This window comes from Simochromis diagramma, unplaced genomic scaffold (genome assembly GCF_900408965.1).
Source record: "Simochromis diagramma unplaced genomic scaffold, fSimDia1.1 OVJJ01000802.1, whole genome shotgun sequence".
Lineage (NCBI taxonomy): Eukaryota > Metazoa > Chordata > Actinopteri > Cichliformes > Cichlidae > Simochromis > Simochromis diagramma.
Genome location: NW_024387492.1, coordinates 20074577 through 20097429, shown reverse-complemented (window position 1 = coordinate 20097429; position 22853 = coordinate 20074577). Strand labels below are relative to the sequence as shown.

General features: G+C 38.6%; 1 protein-coding gene across 1 annotated transcript; it reads right to left on the bottom strand.

Moving 5' to 3' along the window:
• Window positions 1-1095: 1095 nt before the first annotated feature.
• Window positions 1096-20351, bottom strand: trim54 (tripartite motif containing 54). The gene is made up of 8 exons (XM_040018605.1): window positions 19364-20351; window positions 17929-18107; window positions 14952-15132; window positions 11020-11115; window positions 10017-10250; window positions 4684-4706; window positions 2449-2573; window positions 1096-2266 (listed from the first exon to the last, which is right to left on the bottom strand). The coding sequence occupies exons 1-8, from the start codon at window positions 19553-19555 to the stop codon at window positions 2199-2201; spliced, it is 1098 nt and encodes a 365-aa protein (XP_039874539.1). The 5' UTR covers window positions 19556-20351; the 3' UTR covers window positions 1096-2198.
• Window positions 20352-22853: the final 2502 nt, after the last annotated feature.

Here is a 22853-nt window from a genome sequence, read left to right as displayed (position 1 = left end):
GAATTGTGTAGTAAACAAAAATGTGGGAAATAACTCAAAATATGTTTTATATTTTTGATTCTGTAATTACTGCTTTGCACACTTTTGGCATTCTTTCAATAAGCTTCATGAGGTAATCACCTGAAATGGTTTTCCAACAGTCTTGAAGGAGTTCCCAGAGCTGCTGAGCACGTGTTGGCCCTCTTGCCTTCACTCTGTGGTCCATCTCATCCCAAACCATCTCGACTGGGTTTAGGTCAGGTGACCGTGGAGCCTAGGACATCTGACACAGCACTCAATCACTCCCCCTTCTTGGTCAAACAACCCTTACACAGCCTGGAGGTGTGTTTGGGGTCATTGTCCTGTTGAAAAATAAATGAGGGTCCACTAAACGCAAACCAGATGGAATGGCATGTCACTGCAGGATGCTGTGGTAGCACACCACCTCCTCCATGCTTCACGGTGGGAACCTGTAGAGCAAGGCCAAGGGTTTGCAGCGCTGTCAAAGCCAAGAGTGACTACTTTGAGAAATCTAAAATGTAAGAGTTGGGGGAGGTAATCAATTTTTTCTTAATTAATTCGTAATTCTTCATAATTCCAAATATCTTGCTTCATGTAATTGATATATCTACAATCTAGAAAGTAGTAAAAACAAAGAAAAACCATCAAAAGAGAAGGCGTGTCCAAACTTTTGACTGGTAGTGAATATTATAATAGTAATAATATCTTCAACAGTCAGTGCCTCTTGTCAGTTTCTGTAAAAGGTCAATACTTTTGGTCAGAATTGTGGATTCTGAATGTTATCAAAAAGCATCATGACCTGGGAATATTACCAGAACAACCCGAGTGTTGGTGTTGAGATGAGCTTTGAGATGATGTCATTTGTTTAATATGTGAACTTTGCCACCAAACATATTCACTGACAATGAAGCAACATGAGGAAAAAATGCAGTTACATTACTAATGTCCTTCTACAAGCAGGACCCACCACTCGGCAGTGATCTTAACACGTCTGGAAAATTGAAGCATTTTCTAAAATAGTTGACATTTTATTGTTGAATACTATTTAAAAACTACATGTATGGGTTCAGCAGTCAAATCCAGTCAAATCAAAGATAAGAAACATGAAAACAGTTTAATGACTTTGCCACAAAATACAGTTTTAAAACACTCCCTCTGATTTTAATTCAGGATTCTCTGCATAATGTCGGTCTCTTGAAATATCCATACTTCACCAATGCGCAAGTAATTTGCAAAAATCCGACAGCAAAACAAATGTGTTTCAGCACCTGAGACTAAAGCAGGGATGGGAACAATATTGAGATCCTCATCCCAATTTCAAAGCAAATTAGTCTGTGAGTGAAAAGCATGCTGGGTTAATCCTGCTTGTCCCACGACGCTGCTGCAAAAAGGAGATTCTTAATCTCAAGAGTTTCACTTCCTGATTAAAAAAGTTAAACCAAAAAGCATCAAAAATGAGCTTCCTCTGTTTCCACAGCCACCAGTAAACACGAGCATTAGTACAACTATGGTTTAAAATTCTCTTCATGACATGGGTGAATATGGGTTTTCTTCTTTGTTTCTTTTTTATTTTATGCATATTTCTGTAAATATGGTGCAAAATGTCCAATTTTTGGCATTTTGCATCATAGGCTCACCTCTGGTAACATTTTCATGCCGGTTTGTTGACTTTTTTGAGTAACTCCTGGTAACAAACAGACAAACCAATCACGTAGCCTCCTCAGCAGAAGTACAAACACCCCCTTTCTTTATCATACAATTATTACAATATATAAACATTGTTATAGCTTCTCTAGGGAACTTTTTTTTGTTTGTTTGTTTCAAACACATTCCCTATTTATTGTGGAAAGGTGTATAATGAACATTTGTCACATTTCCCAAATTTAGTATTAAATAAACTATTAAAATTGGTCCTTGGAGCTAAAACTCATAAATACATTCTGTCCTCTAATTGTGAAAATGTGATTATATTTCTGCAAACTTTGTTCTTCTACGACTGATGGGCAAGAACTAGAAGTGGAATAACTACTGTGAGGAATCTGACACTTTCAATACCAAAATCGCACACACTCTCCAGCCTTGGCCAAACAAAACTCCAGTTTATCGATTGCAGAAGCTGTTCGTTCAGTATCTCTGACAACGTTTAAAAATCTCCACTGAAGTCAGTCAAAAATGATCAGCTTCTTTGCTCTTCGGTCTTAAAATCTGGAGCCAAAGTCCAAATCTTCCTCAACTTCTTCAAAATCTTCTTCATCAGCCGCCACACCTGAAACACACACAAACATGTTGAAGTCACCTCATATAAGAGTGACGTCAGACTCAACTTATTTGTGCTGAAACTTCAGTGTGGTTTTTAATGTGCTCAGGTCAATGATTTTAGTCCATGTGAGGATTTTGTTTTGTTTTCCAACTATTTAAAATGTGTATATAACCACGTTAACGACATACCGCAGCAGAAGCTGATGTTTCTCAGTGTGTCGGCGAGGTCATCGATATCGATGATGAAGTGGCTCATGCTCTCATAACCGAGCTCTGGAAGCTCCAACTTCGAGGCTCTCGCCATCGCCGCCATTCTGTAAACAAACGCAGAGACTTCATGTTAAAAGCTGTACTGCTTTTAACTTCATTAAAGCTGTACTGTACCGAACATTTCAGCTGCAAAAGTTTGTTCCCCTTTAAAAAAAAAATACAAAAACCTGAACTCTCATGTAAAGAGATGCATTGCATAAGACTAAACTGCTACGTCTGCAATAAAAGTGAAGCATTGTACTTTGTGTTAATTTATTTTCAAAAGCCAAACCCAATAAAACATTTAAAATGTCACCTTACTGTAAGCCTGAGTTTTAACATGGAAATTGCAGAAAGCAAGAAAGTGAATTTTTGAGTTTATTGCAGATAAAAAGTAGCTGCACATTTTTAAGAAATTGATCATAATGGTCATAAATTAAATGAATTATTCTTACTTGAAGGGTAAATACCACACGAGTAAAACGACAACAAAACGGTAAAGAACATAAAAGGCTTCTGCATTTAGCACAAAATAAAATTTCATTTTGAAGCATTTTAAACTCAAATCAAACTCAAGCAATACATACTTCTTAATGAAAATCAGAATCAGAACACTTAACAATCCCTCAGACTTGCTGCTTGTAATAACAGAGTCTATCAGCACTGGCATACTATAGATATCCTCACCTTTTATATCCAGGTCAATATTAAAAATAAGACATGCTCAGTTGTGTTAAACTAATTTTTCTTTAGTTGCTTCTAATCTGCAGCCAGTGTTGGATCAATAAAAGCAGCGCTAAGTATTTAATCAGGCAGACTTCCATCTCAGAGACTGATGGAGATTTCAAGTAAAAGGCCAAATGTGACTCGATCTATCAGCAAAGCAAACGCACGCTGACCTCCAGGTATCCCCGCGTGGCTGCTCGCTGACTGCAGCATTGTTTGGTGTTTTGATCTCGTGGCCACAGCAGGGTCTTCTGCTCCACAAGTAATTAGTATGAAAGGGCCAAACATCTGACAGAGAGGGAACGACTGTTGCGGAAGGTTAAGACAGTACAAAATCTACATTGTATATATAAATCAATTAATTTTGTATCAATCACTATAAATAGATTTTTGAAGTGAGCTGTCTCTGCGTTCTGCTCATTTTTGCTCTTTTTATTGGTCGTTCTTGTTGTGCTTTGCAAAAGCAAACGCTTTTTCCAGGGGAGATGCCTTTGAGAAGCACGTGTACGCAAACATTTCAGCTACAAAAGTTTGTTTTCCTTTTTAAAAAAAAGGAGCATGTTCACCTCAAGCATGTGTGACAGACGTGAAGCAGTGTGGAGAAGCTGTGGAGAACTTTATGCCGCCTATAACATCGTTCAGCCTGGTGGTGGTTCAGTGATGTTTTGGGGAAGAATATCCATGGAGGGATGCACAGACCTCTACAGGCTAAGCAACGGCACTTAGGTATCGGGATGAAATCCTTGGACCCATTGTCAGACCCTACATTAGTGCAGTGGCAGAAGCATACAGTTGGTTCCTGGAGGATGATGGAAGTGACACTGTGCCCCATGTTGACCTAAATCCAATAGGACACATCTGGGACATGCATCAGTCCATCCAGTGGTGCCAGGATGCACCACAGACTGTCCAGGACCTCAACGATGCCCTGGTGCAGATCTAGGAGGAGATCCTCCAGGACACCATCCGTGGTCTCAATAGGTGCATGCCTTGACGCTGCTATGGAGGTACACAGGCATGTGGGGGCTTACAAACTACCACCTTGAGTTTCTGCAATGGAATTTCGGCAACACTGACTTTTTTCACTTTGATTTTCAAGATGTCTTTGGATTCAGCCCTCTGTAGATTGATGATTTTTTTACTCCTATCAAACAACGCGGCATCCTTTCATTCCTAACACATTACTCGGTCCATATCAGTGTGGATTGTTGAGCGATTTAATGTTGGAGGTCATATCGGTGAAATGATTGAACACCTTAAGGTTGGAAAGCTTTCCCAAACCTATGGAAATGTATTTGTGAGACACTTTTTACAGGACTCCATCTAGACTGAAGATGGCTGGGTTAAAAATTAAGGTTAGATCAACTTCTCAGAGTAAAAAGTAAAATATTTGACATGCAGGATGGAAAGGTCACATTCACAATCAGAGCTTCATCCACGAGCACTTACTTTTCCAGTATGGCTTCAGCGCTCTGGTATTGGAGAAAAGTAGAAAAGAGGAAAGAGACAAAGTTAATTACATTGTGCTTCAGTCATCTCTGCCAACAACATCTGTCACAAGTATTTGTCATAGACGTCACCGTGCTAAATGAAAACATGGATTTTTTAACACTGACAGCTGCCAGAATGGCCTGATGGTGTTTACTACCTGCTTCCACTTGCTCTATCTTCTTTAACACCTGTTCTGGCATAAAACAGCGACACCTGAGGCTCAGACTTTCTCTCTCCTACAAACGCACCGGCAGACAAACACATTTTCCTCCGTGGAGACGCAGTGACGCAGACATCAGCAGTAAAGATGCCGAATTTAGTAACAACCTAAAATCGGGTCAGGGACACGTGGGTCATCCAACTGTCGGCTCTCAGGTTTTATGAACTTATTTCAGGTTTTAATCAGTCCTCAAAGTGTGCCATAAAACCTTTTCTCTATAGAAGAGCCTGAATATCGGTAGTGATAATAATACTTGGAGCTTATGAAAACACATTTACGTCAGTCCATCTACATTTTACAACATCGTATTTAATCATGTGTGCTCTGTCCAAAGTGAAAGGCGTGAATATGATCTTTATTACTGACTTTTTTCAGGTGGTAAAAACTGATTCAGGCAGCTGACTGAGAAAGTTGTAGCTGGATTAATTCTGACACAATCTGCATAAATCTAGATTAGTGGAACTGATGTGTTGTAATGGTAAAATATTCACAAACAGGCAAAGTAGCCTGTTCTTTTAGTCCAGCTGAAAACACCATCGTTGAAATTTTAGGGCTTCTGTTTGGTTTGAAATACTCATTTGACCACTGCCCCTTGGCAGGGTTCTTGAAAAATGCCAACCTGTTGTGCTTTTACCCGTTCTGCCAGAATTATGCATCATGGATGGGATGTTTCTGCCGTCTATCTGGATCTAGATAAGGGACTGACCTCCCTCTCTCTGGCTATGTCCATCAGCTCTTCTGGGAGGGAAACCATAGCATTCCCAAGCAAGCTGAGACAATCTCTCCAGTGTGTTATGGGTCTGCCCCAGGGTCTTCCTCCAGGACTTGCTCAAAACAGCTTATTTAGGAGGCATCGAGGAGGCGTACTATCAGATTTTTAAACCACATCATCCGGTTATTTCTGATGTAACGAGTAGCATCTCCAGCCTGAGCTACTTACGCTATACTTAAGAGGTACGAACCTCCCACTGAGTTCTCACCTCTTAAAGATGAGGTCAACTGACTACATGAATACACTGAATGAACCAGGATTTCCATGATTGGATTATCTCTTCCCTGATGGCATGGCTGTATTTCAAGATGATTCCAGAATTCATTTGGCTCAGATTTTAAAAGGATGATTCGGGGTGCATGAGGCATCATTCTCACATATGGACCATTAAGAATCTTTGGCACGTGTTGGAGAAGACTTTACGCATCATCAGTACAAGATGTTGGTTAAAAATTAACACCACTGTGGACGGAAAATGAAAAACGCTGTAACCATGCCTTAATATATCGAAACAATACCTTGGTGACTGCGAGCTGTCATCAAAGCTAAAGTTGATCCAAAAAATGCTAGAGTGTGACTTTTTGGTTGGTCGGGCAGTGACACAGTGCATCAGGAAGCACATCCAATGTTAACATCTGCAAAACCCAAATATGGAGCTAGCTTAAAGTGTATATTGTTTATTGTGTACGTATACTGTTATAATAATGAATGATCATATTGAACATGCTAAAGTTTCAAATAACGAGGTAACTGTATGTAAGCGTTGGCTTCAGACTATTCTAAAAACCCACTTTCAGACAGTTTTATATGTACTCCTGGCTCTGTATGATGTCACTGAGAGAGGATACTCTTAATGTGGTCACACAGTTACCCCACTCACCTGCTGTTCAAACCGTCTGTTTATGAGGGACAGCCAATCTGAAGAAAGTTGGCTTGAACCGAGAGAAGTGGCTGCTCTACATATAGTTAAGGGTATGTTACCCTTACAGTACCTGTTAGATGTCTAGACATATTTCTGATTATTTCATAAGCAAAGATGTGTTTAATCCTTGAGTTACTAACACAAAATCCACTAAAAGAACCTAACCTAAATTAATTTTTGGTTATAAGAAAAACTGTTTGAAAAGGATGTTCCATCACCAGTATTTTCATTTCATTTCTATTGTTGAAAACCCAAAATTGAAAAAGTTGACAAATTTCAGTTGTACCTGTTTATTCTGACCATGACAAGAAGACGGCATTGAACACTGTGGGTAAAATGGCTCCTTCCATACAGAAGGTAATACTTATTTAACAGGTAAAATAAGGATTACCTTGAACTTTAAATGGAAACAATACAGAGCTGGAAATGAGCAGTTCCCATAATAACCATAAACAAAATAACTAATTACAGCAAATGGAAAAATCAGACCCAGTCTGCAAAAAGTGCATCAATTGAAATATCCTCAGATCATGTTTTAGAACGAGGACGAACTGAGTGTTTGCATGCAATGCCAGTATAAATAAAAAAGTCACACTTTTTTATCTAAAGTGTGACTCATGTATAGCTGTAGGTCATTGTTGATGTTCTTCAGCTGTTGTTGTTAAATTTGGTCCACTTACACAAGGGCACGTCACGAAGGATGACAAGTTCAAAGATGCTTCGTGAGTAATTTTGAGATTCCTCAACATGAGTTAAACTCGTCTCCTGCGGTGACTCCATGGTGTTTATTTTCATTATCACCATCACACCGTGCTGCTGCTCCGTCAGCCCGGTTCTTATTAATTTGAGCTACAGCTGAAGTAGTAATTTTTAAGAACACCTACAGATACACAGTGATTAAAACAGCAGGAAAACAAATCAGTTAATTTAATTTATTCTTGCTGAGCATCCCCGTGCTCAGGCCGAGCTAGTTATTGTGTGTTTTCTACATAATTAAGTGTGTTTTAAAAGTCCATACATTGAATGTGCATATGGAATACATCAAAATATATGAGCGTGTGATTGATTGGTGGATCAATGCGGTGTACTTGAGGGGCTGACCTGCTTCTCATTATCTCTACACGAGTGTGAATTAATCACGGGAGCGTCAGACATGATGTTTGCCTTTAAACTATTCAGGACCGGAGGAGACTCATGTGTCCTTGGGGGTGTTGTTGAAGCAGAGCGCCCGATGGAGAGGCGTCCCGCTGGGCTCGCTCCTCCACTTTCCCTCCTCGCCCTGCGGCTGTATACATAAAGCTCTTGATCATCAGTGAGCATGGATTATCCTGTCTAATGAGAGCTGAGCCTGGGAAAATATCGATGAGTAGAGGGAAAGCGGAGGAGCACGTGAAGAGTGCGGTGAGACTGTTAAATAAATAACAAAATAAACTGTTGATTTAAACATCCGTCTGTGGTGCTGTTGTGTCATCGGTTGCTTTAACATAATTAAAAGAGGGCCAGGTGTCATCGAGCAGCGAGTTATTTAAGGAAGCCTGGAGGCTGATGTGGAAAAATGAATTAAGCTGTCAGCTAAAAACAGGAATTAGAATTTAAATATAAAAATAAAACGTTTATATTCAGTCTTTCTTGATGGTAAATAACACGCTGACCATCTTTCAGGCATACTTTAGCACATTATGCAGACTTGATATGAGTTTTTTTTCCCATTTCCGGTAATTATGTGTTCTTGTATTTACTGTGATTATGGGAACAAATCCTAGAAACGTATTTAAAGAAAAGGCATTAAAAGGGCAGCTGAGTGGTTGGAAAACAAATGACCAGTAATTACCTGTTGGCTAAATTTAAAGGCTTTAATGATGGGCTAAAAGTAATAAAGGGTTTGGTGGTGCTAATCAATAAAATAGATGTTTGAAATAGATCTCTGAAGTAGCAGATAACACGTTGACTTAGCTATAAATATTGGATGAATCGTCAATATAAATAGATTAGGATGGAAAAGCTCAAAGTAATTAACGAACACTTCAGGTAGTTAGACACAGACATCTGAAAGTGATAAACAGCAAAGAGTAATGATAGTGGGGCTGCTGGTAATGGAACAGCTAAAAAAAATAATGGTTTAAAAAGAAGCTAAATGCAGTACAGGTTTGACTCTAAATGGGACAAAAAAATCGCAGTAATGATTTTAGTACATTAAAATTGGAGTGTATAAATTTATAGTAAAAATTTAGTAAATTGTAAAAATTTTCATCATGAACTAGATACCAGCATAGCGTGCAAACTGGACCAGCAGCCAACCTTCATGGAGAGGCATTCGACTCAATCCACTTTGCTATTCTCAAAAAAGTAAGTAAATAAATGCAATGCATATTTACAAGCATATATGTATAGCGCGCTAGTATAATCATAGAGAAATGTATCCAAAACTGAAGGCAATGGAGGCAAGTGAACTCACCACACACTAGAACAACACATTTCTATTTGTTTTGCAAATTTTCAAGGAGCATAAAGCTTTAAAACTAGTCTGACAAGCTGATAAATGACCTTTTATTTAATTTCAAAGAGACACTTTGCACACAAATCTGACCAGCACAAGCCCGTCCACTCAGTGTCCTGCTCCCTCATGTTGGCTACCTCGATCGCTGCAGAAGCACTCAACTTTTGCAAACCCAATACCTCATCGATGAAATTGGTGTTTTAAGTTTTCCATTACCAAACTGTTTTAATGCACGTTATAATTGAAGTGAAGAAGTACAACGACTTATAGAGTGGGCCTGGACCCCGGAGGTCTGTCCACACTGCTGGTCCCTTTTCCAGCAGAAATCTTTGGCCCACTTAATAATATTCAATAAAAGAAAATACAATAACGAATCAATGAATCTATCTCTTGCTGGAAGACTTAGAAGTGTAAAAATTGGAGGCAGAAATTTCTGGACTCTCGTTTGTATTTTGCACCAGGAAGTGTGACGTTACAAGGCCCTTAGAATGGATTGCATAATGAGGCTTATTGTGTGAGCTGTTCATTTCATCTGAGCCAGAGGTTTGAATCATGGTTAGGTTTACAGTCCTCCTACTGAAAAGAGGAACAATAACCACGTCCTGTGGAAAGATACAGAAGCAATGGGAAAGACGAGGAGCCGTGCTGAGGCCTTACTTTGATTTACAACAGAAATATTTCTTTGTAAAGATGCAGAAATTTGATTTTAGGATGTTCACCTTATGTTTCAAAGATGTACATATCTTTAAATGTGAATGTTTAGACACACACCTCACATTTGCAAAATTAGGAGGTGTACTGTGAGAAACACTGTAGAGTCATATCTGATCAAGTCTGGAAACACAAGGAATCTTTTTGTGAAACTGCAGTTTTTTCCCACCTGTATAAACAGAGGCATGTGTGGCTCCTCCATGGACTGTATGCCTGACTCCACCAGCGTGACGCCCACCTCCAGGTGATCGCTGTGCTGACGGATGAGCGACTGAACATGTTTGAGCTTTTCATCCTGTTCTTTGGTGATGAGACCCACCAGCTCCTGCTTCCGCTCCTCCAAGATGGCCACCAAACGTTCAAAGTGGCCGCTCAGGTGTTCTCTCTGCCGCTGGCCGTTTTCCTAAAGAATGATGGCGTGACAGTGTTAGTCATTTTCTAACTAACAGTGTCAGATATCTAATATTATTCATCAGTCCCACTTAAACTTCACCATCATTGTTTCCAGTACTAATTATTAAACATGGATGAAGCCACCACGACGTCACCCAAACCAGTGTGTCTTTCCTTTAAGATGCAAAAACTAAATCACAGAAACCACAACACAGCTAGTCTGTGTGCTCTTACACCTAGCCTCAGTCACAGCAACTTTTTTGTAACTGAGAAATCAATTTCAGTTTATTGCTGAAATTAATGTTATCACACCACAATTTGCATTAGCTAAGGATAGACTGATTTCATCTACTGATTACTGTTTGTCTCTTTAAGGAAATAATTATCCTTAACAAAATTAAATTATGTTTTTTAAGGCAGTACAGACTAACAATGAGGGTGATGTGGTGATGATCTCTCTCCAGTAACTGATTCAAGTTGTTTTATGTTAATTTCATTCATATAACTTTCATTGTCTTGTAACTTGTATTTTTTGCGTATTTCTAATAAATTAGTTTTTCCTCATAAATGTATAATTTCTTTCTTACATTTAACAGTTTTTCTTCTCACAAATTTATGAGTTTAATCCCAAAACGTTCAAGTTTTTATTCTCAGTATTTGACACTAACTCAGCCCTTTCATTGTGTTTTCTTCAGCGACCCTTATATACTCGTACAGCTAAAGCGGCTGGATTTAGACATGAAATTGCATCCTTTGCACCTCATGTGTTCATGTCTAACCTCTATGGTGCGGCAGATTGCTTCCATCTGAGAGATGACTGCCTGGACGTTGTCATTACTGGCCACCAAGATCGCAATGCCGTCACTCAGCTCCGTCTGCAAACATTCAGAGCATCACCGACATCAGTTAATACGGAAACTTAAAGTTAACATGGAAAAAAAATTACAAAAACAAACCTAATGTGTTTGAAATCGTCAGCTTTGATAACATCATATCCGTCAACAACGAAATAAGCTGTCAGGAAAATGTCTGCTATTTCTTACCAGTGAATAAACAAATAAATGTCATCCAGCCCAAGTCCAAGAAGAGCTATTCAAGACATATTCAAATTTTAAGACACTAGAACAATAATAAATTATTTTATTTCCTTTCAGTTACACTATTGCAATCATCTTTTAACACCTACCAACTAAAAATGAATCAACAAGTGTTAAATTCATCATAATGCAGAAAAAGTGAGCCCATTACCCAGATTTTAATGACCCAACATGTGTTTCAGGAGGGATTTTTAAGCTTTATCTAATGTTTGCTCTTGAGGCTCCTCAGATATGGAGCGATCTACCAGAGCAGATCTTTAAAATGAATTTTTAGATGTTTCCCTACATATTTTCTAAATATTTGACATTATATATTAGTACATCCTACCAAAGCTGCAACGATCTTACACAGTGGTGAGGCGTTTATTGCTGCTAAACTTACAAACATTGGCAATCACCTCAAAGGTCTTCACCCAAACTCTGCTTAATGTCAAGGTCACATTTTTTCATTCTCAGTGAATTTTAATTCTCACGATACAGCGAGTGACGAGAAAACATCATGTTCTTTCTGTACTTCACACTTTACAGTAACCTGTGAATTATGACGAGCCATGAGCCAGATGAGCTACTGCGTCACTGTTATTCTGGTATTCTTAACTGAGAGGCGCTCTGTTGTATTCATGGTGACATTATAAGCTGATAAAATACTGTCGGAGCCCCAGTTCAATTTTTTAACCCTTAGATGCACACGTGGGGTCAAAAATGACCCCACGGGTTGTTTTTCTTCAAAATCTTTAAAATGCAGTTGTTGTAATATATTCATATTCCAGGTATTCCTCATAAAATATGTTTGTAACATGAGGCCATTTTTATTTATTTATTCATTAATTTTTTTTTTTTTTTTTTTTTAAATGCAGTTTTTGTATCACTACCCCACTCTTCCACAAGTGGGGTCAAAAATGACCCCAAGCAGTTCCTCTGGAATCTTCTATGAAACTTTCATTCTTAGCAACTCTGACTGACCCACTTACACTTCTGATGGATCAGGAATTAATTTTTACACAGTAACGTACATGATTTATAGTCAGGGCTGCACATAAGTGGTCCGCAGGTGTGCATTCGCTGTCAAAATAAAAGTATTCCCGGAAATTCAGAGAATATGCACTTCTTTTGCGGTGGAGGAACAGCTAAGTAATTGCTTACAGAGCTTGCTTCTTCGACATCTTTAAGAGAGTTAACATAAGCTCCTGGCCTTCATTTGATTGACCATTCTTGCAGGAAGTGAGAAGAACTGGGATGTACCAGTCGGTGCGCTTTTTGGGAGTCCTCTGCATAACCCATAGTACAAGGCCACTATGTCAATTCAAAGATTTAAAGATATTTGCCGTTTCTTGCACTTTGATGACAAGAGGACCAGAGCCTACCGACTGAAAACAAACCACATGGCAGCTTTCTGCTACATATGGGGCCTGTTCCTGGTCAACTGCAGGCAGAAATTCATCCTCAGTGATTGTGTTACAGTGGATGAACAACTTGTGCCTTTCAGAAGGAAGGCCCAGCTTCTGCAGTATATGCAGAGCAAGCATACAAAAGTGATACAAGTGATACAAAAACTGCAATTTCTTAAAATTAATAAAAAATAAATAAAAATGCAAAGGGCCTCATGTCACAATCATGTTTTATGAGGAATATCTCAAATATGAGGATGTTACAACTCTTTGTTTTAAAGATTTTGAAGAATAACAACCGAGTTTATAGCAAAATGCATTGATTCTATTTGGGGTCATTTTTGACCCCACTTGTGGAAGAGTGTAGGTATTGGTAAGTTGTGCATCCAAGGGTTAAAATAAAAATGTCAGCCTTTTTTTCCTGCCTCTATGATTATATGTTAAAGTAAAACACTTCAGTACCGCTATTTTTCTTAAATACAATGTATTTTTAAAAGAAAATGTTATTCATATTTAACAGTCTGTGTGTGATTTGTGTTTTGGAAAAATGCACTTTTGTTCAGATGTGGTTGGATTCAATCCTTTAATTCTGATCAGAGGTCCGTGATTACTTTGAGCTTTTCACTATTTTCCTTGTTTGTTTGTTTTTTATATTTAAACTACTTCTCTTTGGACTGCAAAGACGGTTCCAACTTTTGCTTTGGGACAGACACAAAATAGAAATAAATTCCACCTTCAAGAAAATCTGACAGTCGACTGCTAAGTGTCTTATCATTCTCGCAGATGCTGACTTTACCTCAAACCTCTCTCATAGTAATCGCAGGATTGCTCCGCAGGACGAGTACTTTCTCATTAGTAACCGCCGCCACCAGCAAGCACAACAACAACATGAGTCAGCAACATGCATCTGTTTAGAGTATCTTATGACATCATGCATATTTTTATAGCCACTTTACAGTTAGAGTGCGATTTGATGAGCTGCTCGTGTAACAAACACTCTCGCTTCTGTGCCGGCCAAATGAGATCACCAAACTTTTTTGTTTTTCAGATTGCACAAAGATGGGGAATCAACAACGTTCAGGAGCCTCATCTAAATTTCAGATGAGTGAATCAGATGCAGAGTGAGAGATGGAGAGGCCGGCACTGAAATGTCAACAAAGCCAACTGCTCGATAACATGCCGGACGTTGCTGCTGCTGCCATCTGCATGACAAAACTGCTGCACTTTGTCTTTGTGTGACTTTGTGTGTTGAAAAACAGAAGTTGCACTTTTAATCTGTGCACAGAGCAATGCCACTGATGTTTAGATGGACAGATGATCATGCACATGTACTGAAGCCTTGATTTTAGTGGTTATATGTATCCTGTTCGTGTGCTCTGGGTATTCGATCAGTCAGCTCTTGGTTTCATTTTAGCTGCATCATAAACACAAAGTCATTTATAATGTAAGGTCTTAAGTTTGATCAGAATAATCAAAATTGAGGGTAAAAAATATCTTAAATTTTCACATCCTAACAGTTGCTGTGTTTGTCTTTTTAGTCATTAATTGGTTTCCACAGTGGGAGCCGGTGTGCATCTTGCCGAGGAGGAAGAGGAAAAATGTAAAAATAGAAATAAGATAAAAAATGCTGGAAGATAAAGGTCATCGTAAGAACACACCTACCTGTATTTTTCACGGTAGAAACTATTTTACCAACTCTGTGGTGACTTGACCTTTAAACAAGCTCAAGCTCTCGGAGCAGGGCTCTCTGCAACTAAGCTGAAAATAAACTTAAATGAAGGTAAAAGAAGTTGATGTGAGGGTGGAAATGTGAATTGACTGAGCTCATTTAAAGTATGAGATGGAAATAAGGGGTGAGAATCACAAATGAACCCTGGGGAAACAAACATGGGGCATTTATATCAGCAAGCAGTGTTTTATTTTGAAAGCTGACTGGATTATCTGTGATCTTCATATGTTTAACTTCATATTTAGATGTGCTATGAGCGAGTTTAAAGTGGATCTATTCAAACTGTTTAAACAGTATTTTTCCTACTCTTTGTGCTATAATGTCATTTTTCATGATATTTATAATATACGTGCATCATCCACCTGTTGTTTAAACCTTCTGATTGCAAGGGTCGGCCAGTTAGAATAAAGACTGGTTAAAAGGAGAGGTAGGAGAGCGAAAACAACTTGGTTTAGTCAGGCGCGAAGTAGAAAGTGTAAGCTGTAACCGTCCTTCACCTTCTGTCTCATGTAGACGGTGCCGAGCGGAGCCACGTCACAGTCTCTGTGCTGTCCGAACACTTTGCACATGGAGCAGGTCGGCGTCTGGCAGGACAAACAGTAGATGTTGATCTTCTCGTCTTCATGTTCTTCACACATGAGCTGCTGCTGCTGCTGCTCTGGTTTCATGCTAACAAGTCTGCAAGATACAAAAAAATATCACGTTTAATGTAAGGATTGCTCCAGGGAAATTTGGATGTGGACATAAAAGCCTGGTAGGTTTATATAACAGGTTTCTGTCAATATCACACCCATTTGTAGTAAGTTTTAATATTTACCTTAACATATTAGCAGTATATTTTAAGTCAATCTTTAACTTAAAGCAGCCTGTAATTAAAATGTCTTAAACTCCATTACAGTAAATCTAAATAAGGTTGTAAGAAATTAAATTTAACATCCCACCCCTGCAGATAGCCTGCAGCAGTCTACAGCTACAAAGGCAGTTGCACAGTAAATCACATAGAAAGTTCAGATGAAAACCAGTGTTTCACTTACAAAATAATCCAAAAGTAGCTCTTTTTATAAGCTGTTAGCCATCATTTTAATACCCTTAAAATGTGACTAAAAGGAAACTTGGCTCATTTTTAATCTCATTCCCATGCATAGCATGCACAAGACTTGGCATCATTGTCTGTATTGTTGAAGCAGCTTAGTTTACTTCTGTTATCACTGACGTACTTTGACGTCAGTGGATGATGGAAGAACTGCATAAAGATTTTGCCAGAGGTGGCAGCTGTCCCTTTGCCACCTGCAAATCAGGAATGTCACTGCTCACTTACAGCTCAGCTGGTTTCCTTTATTATAGAATAGTGTATGCATTTAAAGGTCATTATCATTGCTGTCTCCTTTATTTTTGCGCGTGTGATTTGACATCATTCTCCTCCCAGATTGATCACTGCCAGACATTTCATTTAAAAAAAAGAAGCTGACTCGGACATGGATAACTCTGGTGCCATGTAGCTTCCAAGAAACAACAGCTAAAATTAATGAAATAAACTGTCCTTTGTACTCTGACGCAGGCATCTCTGACAGAAACGATGATTAAGTTATGATAATATTTTTCGCATGTGAAAAAATTATGAGAAAACCACAAGTTACAAAAGATTTGTGAACATCCGTGTGAACAATCACATCTATTTTAACCCACACGGATAAAGAGGGGACTCCTGTCCTACTGTCGCTCTTCTTTTTTATCACTGACTCACTCAGCTTCTATTCTGAGAGGCATATTTACACTGAGGACGATCTGTTGTGGTAAGTGTGGAGAGCAGATGTACTAAAGAGGCTTCTGCTTGAAACGCTTTACTTTTTATACAAAGTGCATGCATGTGGAAACAACTGTCATACTGTCATTTCTACAGTGCTCGGGTATTGGTTATACTCAGGTGGAAGAGTTACTGTATCAGGTTCCACATGAGTCATGCTGGGGAAATATTTGATAACTGATTCTGGTTGATACACTTACTAAAAACGACTCTACTTTTAGACCTTGTTCAGAATTTGTGTTTCTTCAGCCAAAATCGAAATATTAAACATCTTTCTGTTTACCTATTATTAAAAATCGAATGTGTTACCTGCAACAATCTGTAATAATCTGTAACTACAGCGAAAGCATCGGACGTTTCTCGTTACTCTTCATATCTCCAACATCTTTCCTTGTGCACACAACACATCATTCTCCTGTGATCATCAACCTGTGCATCAAAATGTATTAATATAGCAATAAAGAAAATACAATAAAATATAAAACCAACACGTGTCTCAAGACTGGCTAACATATTTTAGTCTGTACTTCAAAACTGAGTGACTTGTGCTTGATTTTGTCTTTAAATATGTCTCTGGAAATAAAGGAGACAAATAACCCAAAAATGAACGCTACAATGTTGTTGTTTATTTGATTATGATTATGTTGATTATGTAAGCACGCATGGCTTTGTCGTTACTGCTAAATATACTTTATATCAGCCACAATGAACAAGAACACAACATACAGTATATGCATACATCACTTCTGCTGTGCTGACAAACATGCAAACCCACAAACCTGCTGTAATAAAATACGATGCTGCTCTCTGCAGGCAGTCACTCATTACTACAGCTAAGTGCACACTCAATACACATGTTAGTGTTTTTAAACGATGAACGAAGAATTTCAAGATTTACAATCAGCATAATGTTTAATTTAATGATTCTTCTGATTACTTAGATTTGTATTAATCTCATTACATAATTATAATGTAATATAAAATAAATTAGTTGGATGAACTTGCCCTGATTAACTTTTGTGAGTTACCCGGATTGGACGTGGCAGTTAGTAGTGAATCAGGATTGGTTTAATGAGATAAATGTTTCTGAGGAAGGTGAGTCCCATAGTAACAACAAGAAATAAAAACAGGTTGTCTTGGGTGTCCAATGGTACAATTACTTGATTTTGGTTTAATACAACTAACAAATATTATTGGAGAAGTGCATTCAAAGACTGAACAAGCTGTTTCAGATTCTCTCCCTTCAAAACAACCCTCTCCTGATTGGCCGGCTCTTGCAAATATAAGGTTGACTAGTAGGTGGGTGGGGCTTCTGTAATTCCAGCCACTGAGTCTGGGCCTGAGATGAGCACATTATTAGTACCCTCTCACTGACGTCATACAGAAGCAAGAGTAGAAAAAACTGTCTCAAACTGAGTATTTTATCTCCACCACAACCATTGTATCTGGTATTTGCAAAACAAAAAAAACAATTCTGCTTAGACTTTATTAATTAAGAGGCACAGCTTCACCAGAGCAATCCTGTGGCTGTATTGAGGCATCACTACAATGCTAGTGTGCCCCTGAAGACCCTCAAATATGTACATGTGATGACTTAAAAAGTTCACTAAAAGAAACATTTGCCTGGGTTACTACCCCTTCTTTCAACCCTCCCTCGCTGGGTCATTCACCTGGAGGACTCCTGCTGTCTATAGATGTCGATAATGTTCTCCACCAGCAGGTTCCTCTGGAGGCCATAGACTCCATGGCGGTCCAGCACCACCTCATGGCGGCACGACGGACAGCGAAAGCGACTGCCACTGGCCATCGCACTGGAGGAACCGCGGGAATGCCACAGAGGATTAGCTGACTGGATTTAAGAGGGGAAAAGAAACAAACTGCTTTAGACTGCTTTCTGGTGCATTTCTGTTTGGTTGCACATATGAACCCAGTATCAGTGTAGAGAGAGGAAGACTCTGCTTTGACTTATATTAAACTTATATTAAACATTTATAGCCAGATGGCAATAAATGTGACCCACATCTGCAGTTTTCCACAGGCCACATTTGGCCTTGACAGTGCTGACTCACCCTGAGTCAGCACTGTCAGTCAAGGCCTCAGCTCAGCCACAGATCCACTTTCCATGAGCCAGATGTTAGGTGTGTTGTGACATCTGGCCATTTACCTGCAATGTTTGTGCCCCTAAATTACATTTTGTAGGTCAAAATAAAAATGTATTTGGATATAAAATATGATCAAATCAAATCAAATTCAAATCAAAATTTATTTATATAGCACATATTAAAACAACAGTGTTGACCATAGTGCTTCACAGTCAGTAAAAACATGAGACAATTAAAACAAACAATAAAACAGAACAACAAACAATAGGTAACAACACAATAAGCTAGAACAGCCAACTAGTTAGAATCAAAGGCTAAAGTAAAAAGATAAGTTTTAAGACGTGATTTAAAAGACTGGAGAGACTCGGCTGTACGAATATGAACAGGGAGGTTATTCCAGAGTCTAGGTGCCACGGTTGCAAAGGCCCGGTCACCTCTCGACTTCATTCGAGACGTATTTTGTGCTAGGAGCCTGTGATTGGATGACCTAAGTGCTCTGATTGTATAAGTGGAGTAGTTCAGAGAGATGGCTGGGCGTTAAATTATTCAGAATTTTAAAAGTGAACAAAAGAATTTTAAAATCTATACGATATTTAACAGGGAGCCAATGTAGTTTGGCTAAAATTGGGGTTATGTGTTCATAGATTCTCGTACCTGATGTAAAGAAACAGCTAAAAGAAAGAAATATTTTTACATTAGAAAAAGCCTCTGAGTTTAGGTTGCTGTTGGTGTTGATTAATGACTAAATGTGATTTCTAAATTTCAAAAGTGTATTTAATATACAGATACTATCTGCTAACATGGAAGTGGACTAGAACAAAAATAAATAGTGTCTGTTTGGGTTTTCACTCCATCACATTGTAGCGTGAATCTAAGCTCACTGCAGACTCTGAGGATGAGTGTAGATAAAGGGGAACGCCATCTAAAACCTTTAAAACTAACAGTGTAATCGCTGAATACTGAAGAACCCAGAAGGTCGTCTCCTGTTTTCTTTTAGTCTCACCTGGAAGATGTCATTGGCACACTTGCGGCAGAGGTTGTGCTGACAGGGCAGGATGACCACAGGTTTGGAGAACATCTCCAGGCAGACGGGGCAGATCAGCTGCTTTTCCAGATTCTCCATGGTTGCTCCGCTTCCAGCACCGGGCCCAGAGCTGCCTGCTGTCGGGTGCTTAAAGCTGAGAGCAAAGCTCATCACCTCCAGTGGTGAGGAAGATGTCAAAGACGTCAGGAAGCTCTGCCCTTCTACTCTCAAATGGCTGTAAAGTTAGTTGGTTTTAGTATTTTCCACTTAGCTGTTGCGCCATTTCTAACCCCAGTTGTCCAACACTTTATGCCACAGCCAGCTTGCCTGAAGCCCATGTAAAGACCCTCCCACACACCTCAGGCCCACAGCAGCCAGCCTGTCCCTCTGTTGGTATTTTTAGCTCCTCAGTTTGTTCTGGCTTGGGTTACTGTCTAAACTGCGTTCCTGAAAGTCTGGGAGTGGCAGGGGATCACAGCAGGGTTCGGTATCTGGGTTCAAATTATTCTATTTTTATGAAGTCTGATACTTCAGAGGGGATCCTGGTGATCTAATGCAACCTGTGACAGCAAAGTTTCAGGTGATTAGCATGCTGGTATAAACAGCTTGAAGCATTACTCAACTTAGATGTCTGTTTGTTCCTGCAGAACACGCTGAGTATGCAACATCTCTGTTCAGCCAACTTTCTGACTAATCTCACCAGGAGATTAGTCAGAAAGTCGGAGTATTTGTTGTGCTGTATTTTTCCAACAAGCCTCCTTCTTATTTGGAGCAAAGCAAAGTGTGAAAATATCATTTAATCAAAGATATTTAATATCGAAACCACTAAAAACAAACAAGCAACGCTTTGCTAAATAATGAGCTGAGTACAAGTCAACACATTAAAGCATTTTTTCCCCCACGGCTGATTCATGTTTCTTGACGACATTCAATTCAGTAAGAAGTCAACTTTTTTTTTTTTTTTTTTTTTTTTTTTTTTTTTTAAATGTACCAAAATGGTTCAAATATTAAAAGAAATTCTAATAAAGTTAAAATTTTAGTTTGGTTCTTAACTTAATGTTCATTTTCCACTCTACTAAATATATAAATGTGAGGTGTGCAACTGAGTCTTCAAACATGAGAGGCAGAAGAAGAAAAAAACAAAGTCTGTCAGTAACCAGATCCTAATAATAAGCTGAACAGAATCACTGGCCAAGCGTCTCTCTCCAAACAAACAACGGCTCACAGGACATTTAAACTCTATAAATACAGAAATATCAGTCAGAGACTAGATAACTGACTCAAGAACGCCATCTACTGTTTACCCTCAGCACCCTCAGCCTCAGGAGAAAGCATTTGTTGAATATCTGTGTCAAATGTGCAAGAAAACCTCAGATTATATCACATTTATACAGGAGCTTGGACATCAAAGCAGGGACGTGACTACAACTGAGGAATTTCTTTTTGGGGCTTAAACTTAACAGACTATGATTACTACTATAACTACAACAACATCATGTTATGGACCACTCAAGTCATTTTAACTAATGTGAGGGCAAAATGTGATCAGAAAAATCAAGTAATGTGTTGTGAATATTAATATTAAACACTAAAGACGTGAAGTTTATTAATGCAGTCATGTTAAAGAGCAGAGGAAAGCTGACTACTGGCCTAAAATTAAGGATAGTAAAGTCTATAAATGTATGAAGCAGTCTGAATCTGTATTTATTTCACTGTATACTATCTGCACATTGAGGCGGGACATTGTGTATGTTCTTTTTGTCACTGTCTGACACTGTAACTATGAATTAACTGTTTTACAATCACTTTTATGCTTTCATGCTAGGCTCTGACCTGGTAAACTATCATTGATTACTCATGCAGAATCTAAGCCTGATCTCGTTCACAATGTGACCCAGAGACCCCTTTGTGGCCTTCAACCTGTCAGCATACAGCAGTGAGGTCTGTTCCCAGGGACAGACAAAAAATAACAAACAAAAAAAACAAAAACCCTGAAGTATTTGCTAATCAACAGAATGGAGTCGGCAGGACTAAGCTGCTAATGGGCTAACGGGACTATTAATAGTCTGGAGTGGAGGGCTGCTGCAGTGAGCCAAACATACAAACACAGGGATTAAAGCTGAAGACCTCCGTGTGACTGTTCTGTGTGACTGTTCTGCGATTACCTTCCTGTCAACAAACTTTTTATTTATTAAAAAAAAAAAATTAATAATAAAAATAAAACCCATCCTGCACCCTTACGGACACCAAATGCAGCTGGGCTCTCATTCACTTACCATATAAGCTTTGCTTTAGTGTTTATTAACGTGATAATGGTTGTCAACACCAGCACCACCACACATGCTATTCTCTTGGTACTGTTTGCAGCTGTTTCATTATCTATTGATGGCTCTGATGACAATGAATTGCTCTTTATTATTCACTAATGGTTCAATTACTTCTTTTTTCTGTATTTTCAATTATCTCCATTTTTTTGTATTATTATTTTTGTAGTATTATTTTAAATTTACTGCATCGGGAAGAGCCTGAAAAAAACAAAAACAAAAAAACACCACAGCAACAACAAAAGCCAACATAACTGAATAAACACAAATCGTGAAGCGACCTGCTGTGGCGACCCCTTGTGGCCAGGGAGCAAGCTGAAAGTAGCTTTATGCATCTTATTTTCTTAAGTGGTGCTAAAAAACTAAAAGTGTAACCCTTGACATAATTTACTAAGCAAGCACAAACATAAGACAAAGTTACACACTAGAAGTTATAAAATCCTGTTGTTTTATTTGGTCTCTATAATAAATTTTACATGTGGTCCACAGGGAACCACAACAGTCAGCTCTCCTATTTATCAATCCCCAGTTTCATCCAAAAATGTCTTTATCCAAATTCTTCTAAATTTGTTCACTTTCTTTGAAATTTCTTCTTCTTAAAAAAGATGAATGCAACATTTTTTTTCAACCACTCAGCTTATCCACAAAAAGAAATTAGCTCCATGCTAATTGTTTTTAGCATACGCCAGTGGTTGTAGTAACCCTTGTGGTGTCCTCGGGTCAAAAATGGTCCCTAGGTGAATAGCAAACAAGTATATGGGAATCCCGAGGACACCACACAAACAGTGCATGCTGACATGTTAGCGTCAAACATCAGGGTAAGCAATTCTGTTAAATCCTTTCATAAAACATGTCGCCTAATAGTAAGAATTAAAAAAAAAAAAAAATCATTTTGCTGTTTTATGGTGTTTAAAAAAACTAAACAGTATGACTTTGAGTGCTCACCATCATGCTTAAACTCTAATCATGTAGAAATAAATGAAAATGAAGTGCTCAGTTTCACTTTTGGATGTTATTATGGATTAAAAACAACTATGACATGAAATCAAACGACCTTCAAGTCTGCAGACGGTTTCACTCAGAAACAAGCGGATATGTGAATAAAGACAGCAGATATGAAGTGACTGATAAAAACTTATCAAAGG

Coding starts and splice junctions, on each gene's coding strand:
- trim54 (XM_040018605.1), bottom strand. CDS start 19,555: ATGAGCTTTGCTCTCAGCTTTAAGCACCCGACAGCAGGCAGCTCTGGG. Junction 4,707..10,016: donor ACATGCCTCTGTTTATACAG/GTGGGAAAAAAC, acceptor CTCCAATACCAG/AGCGCTGAAGCCATACTGGA. Junction 2,267..2,448: donor AAACATCAGCTTCTGCTGCG/GTATGTCGTTAA, acceptor TGTGTGTTTCAG/GTGTGGCGGCTGATGAAGAA.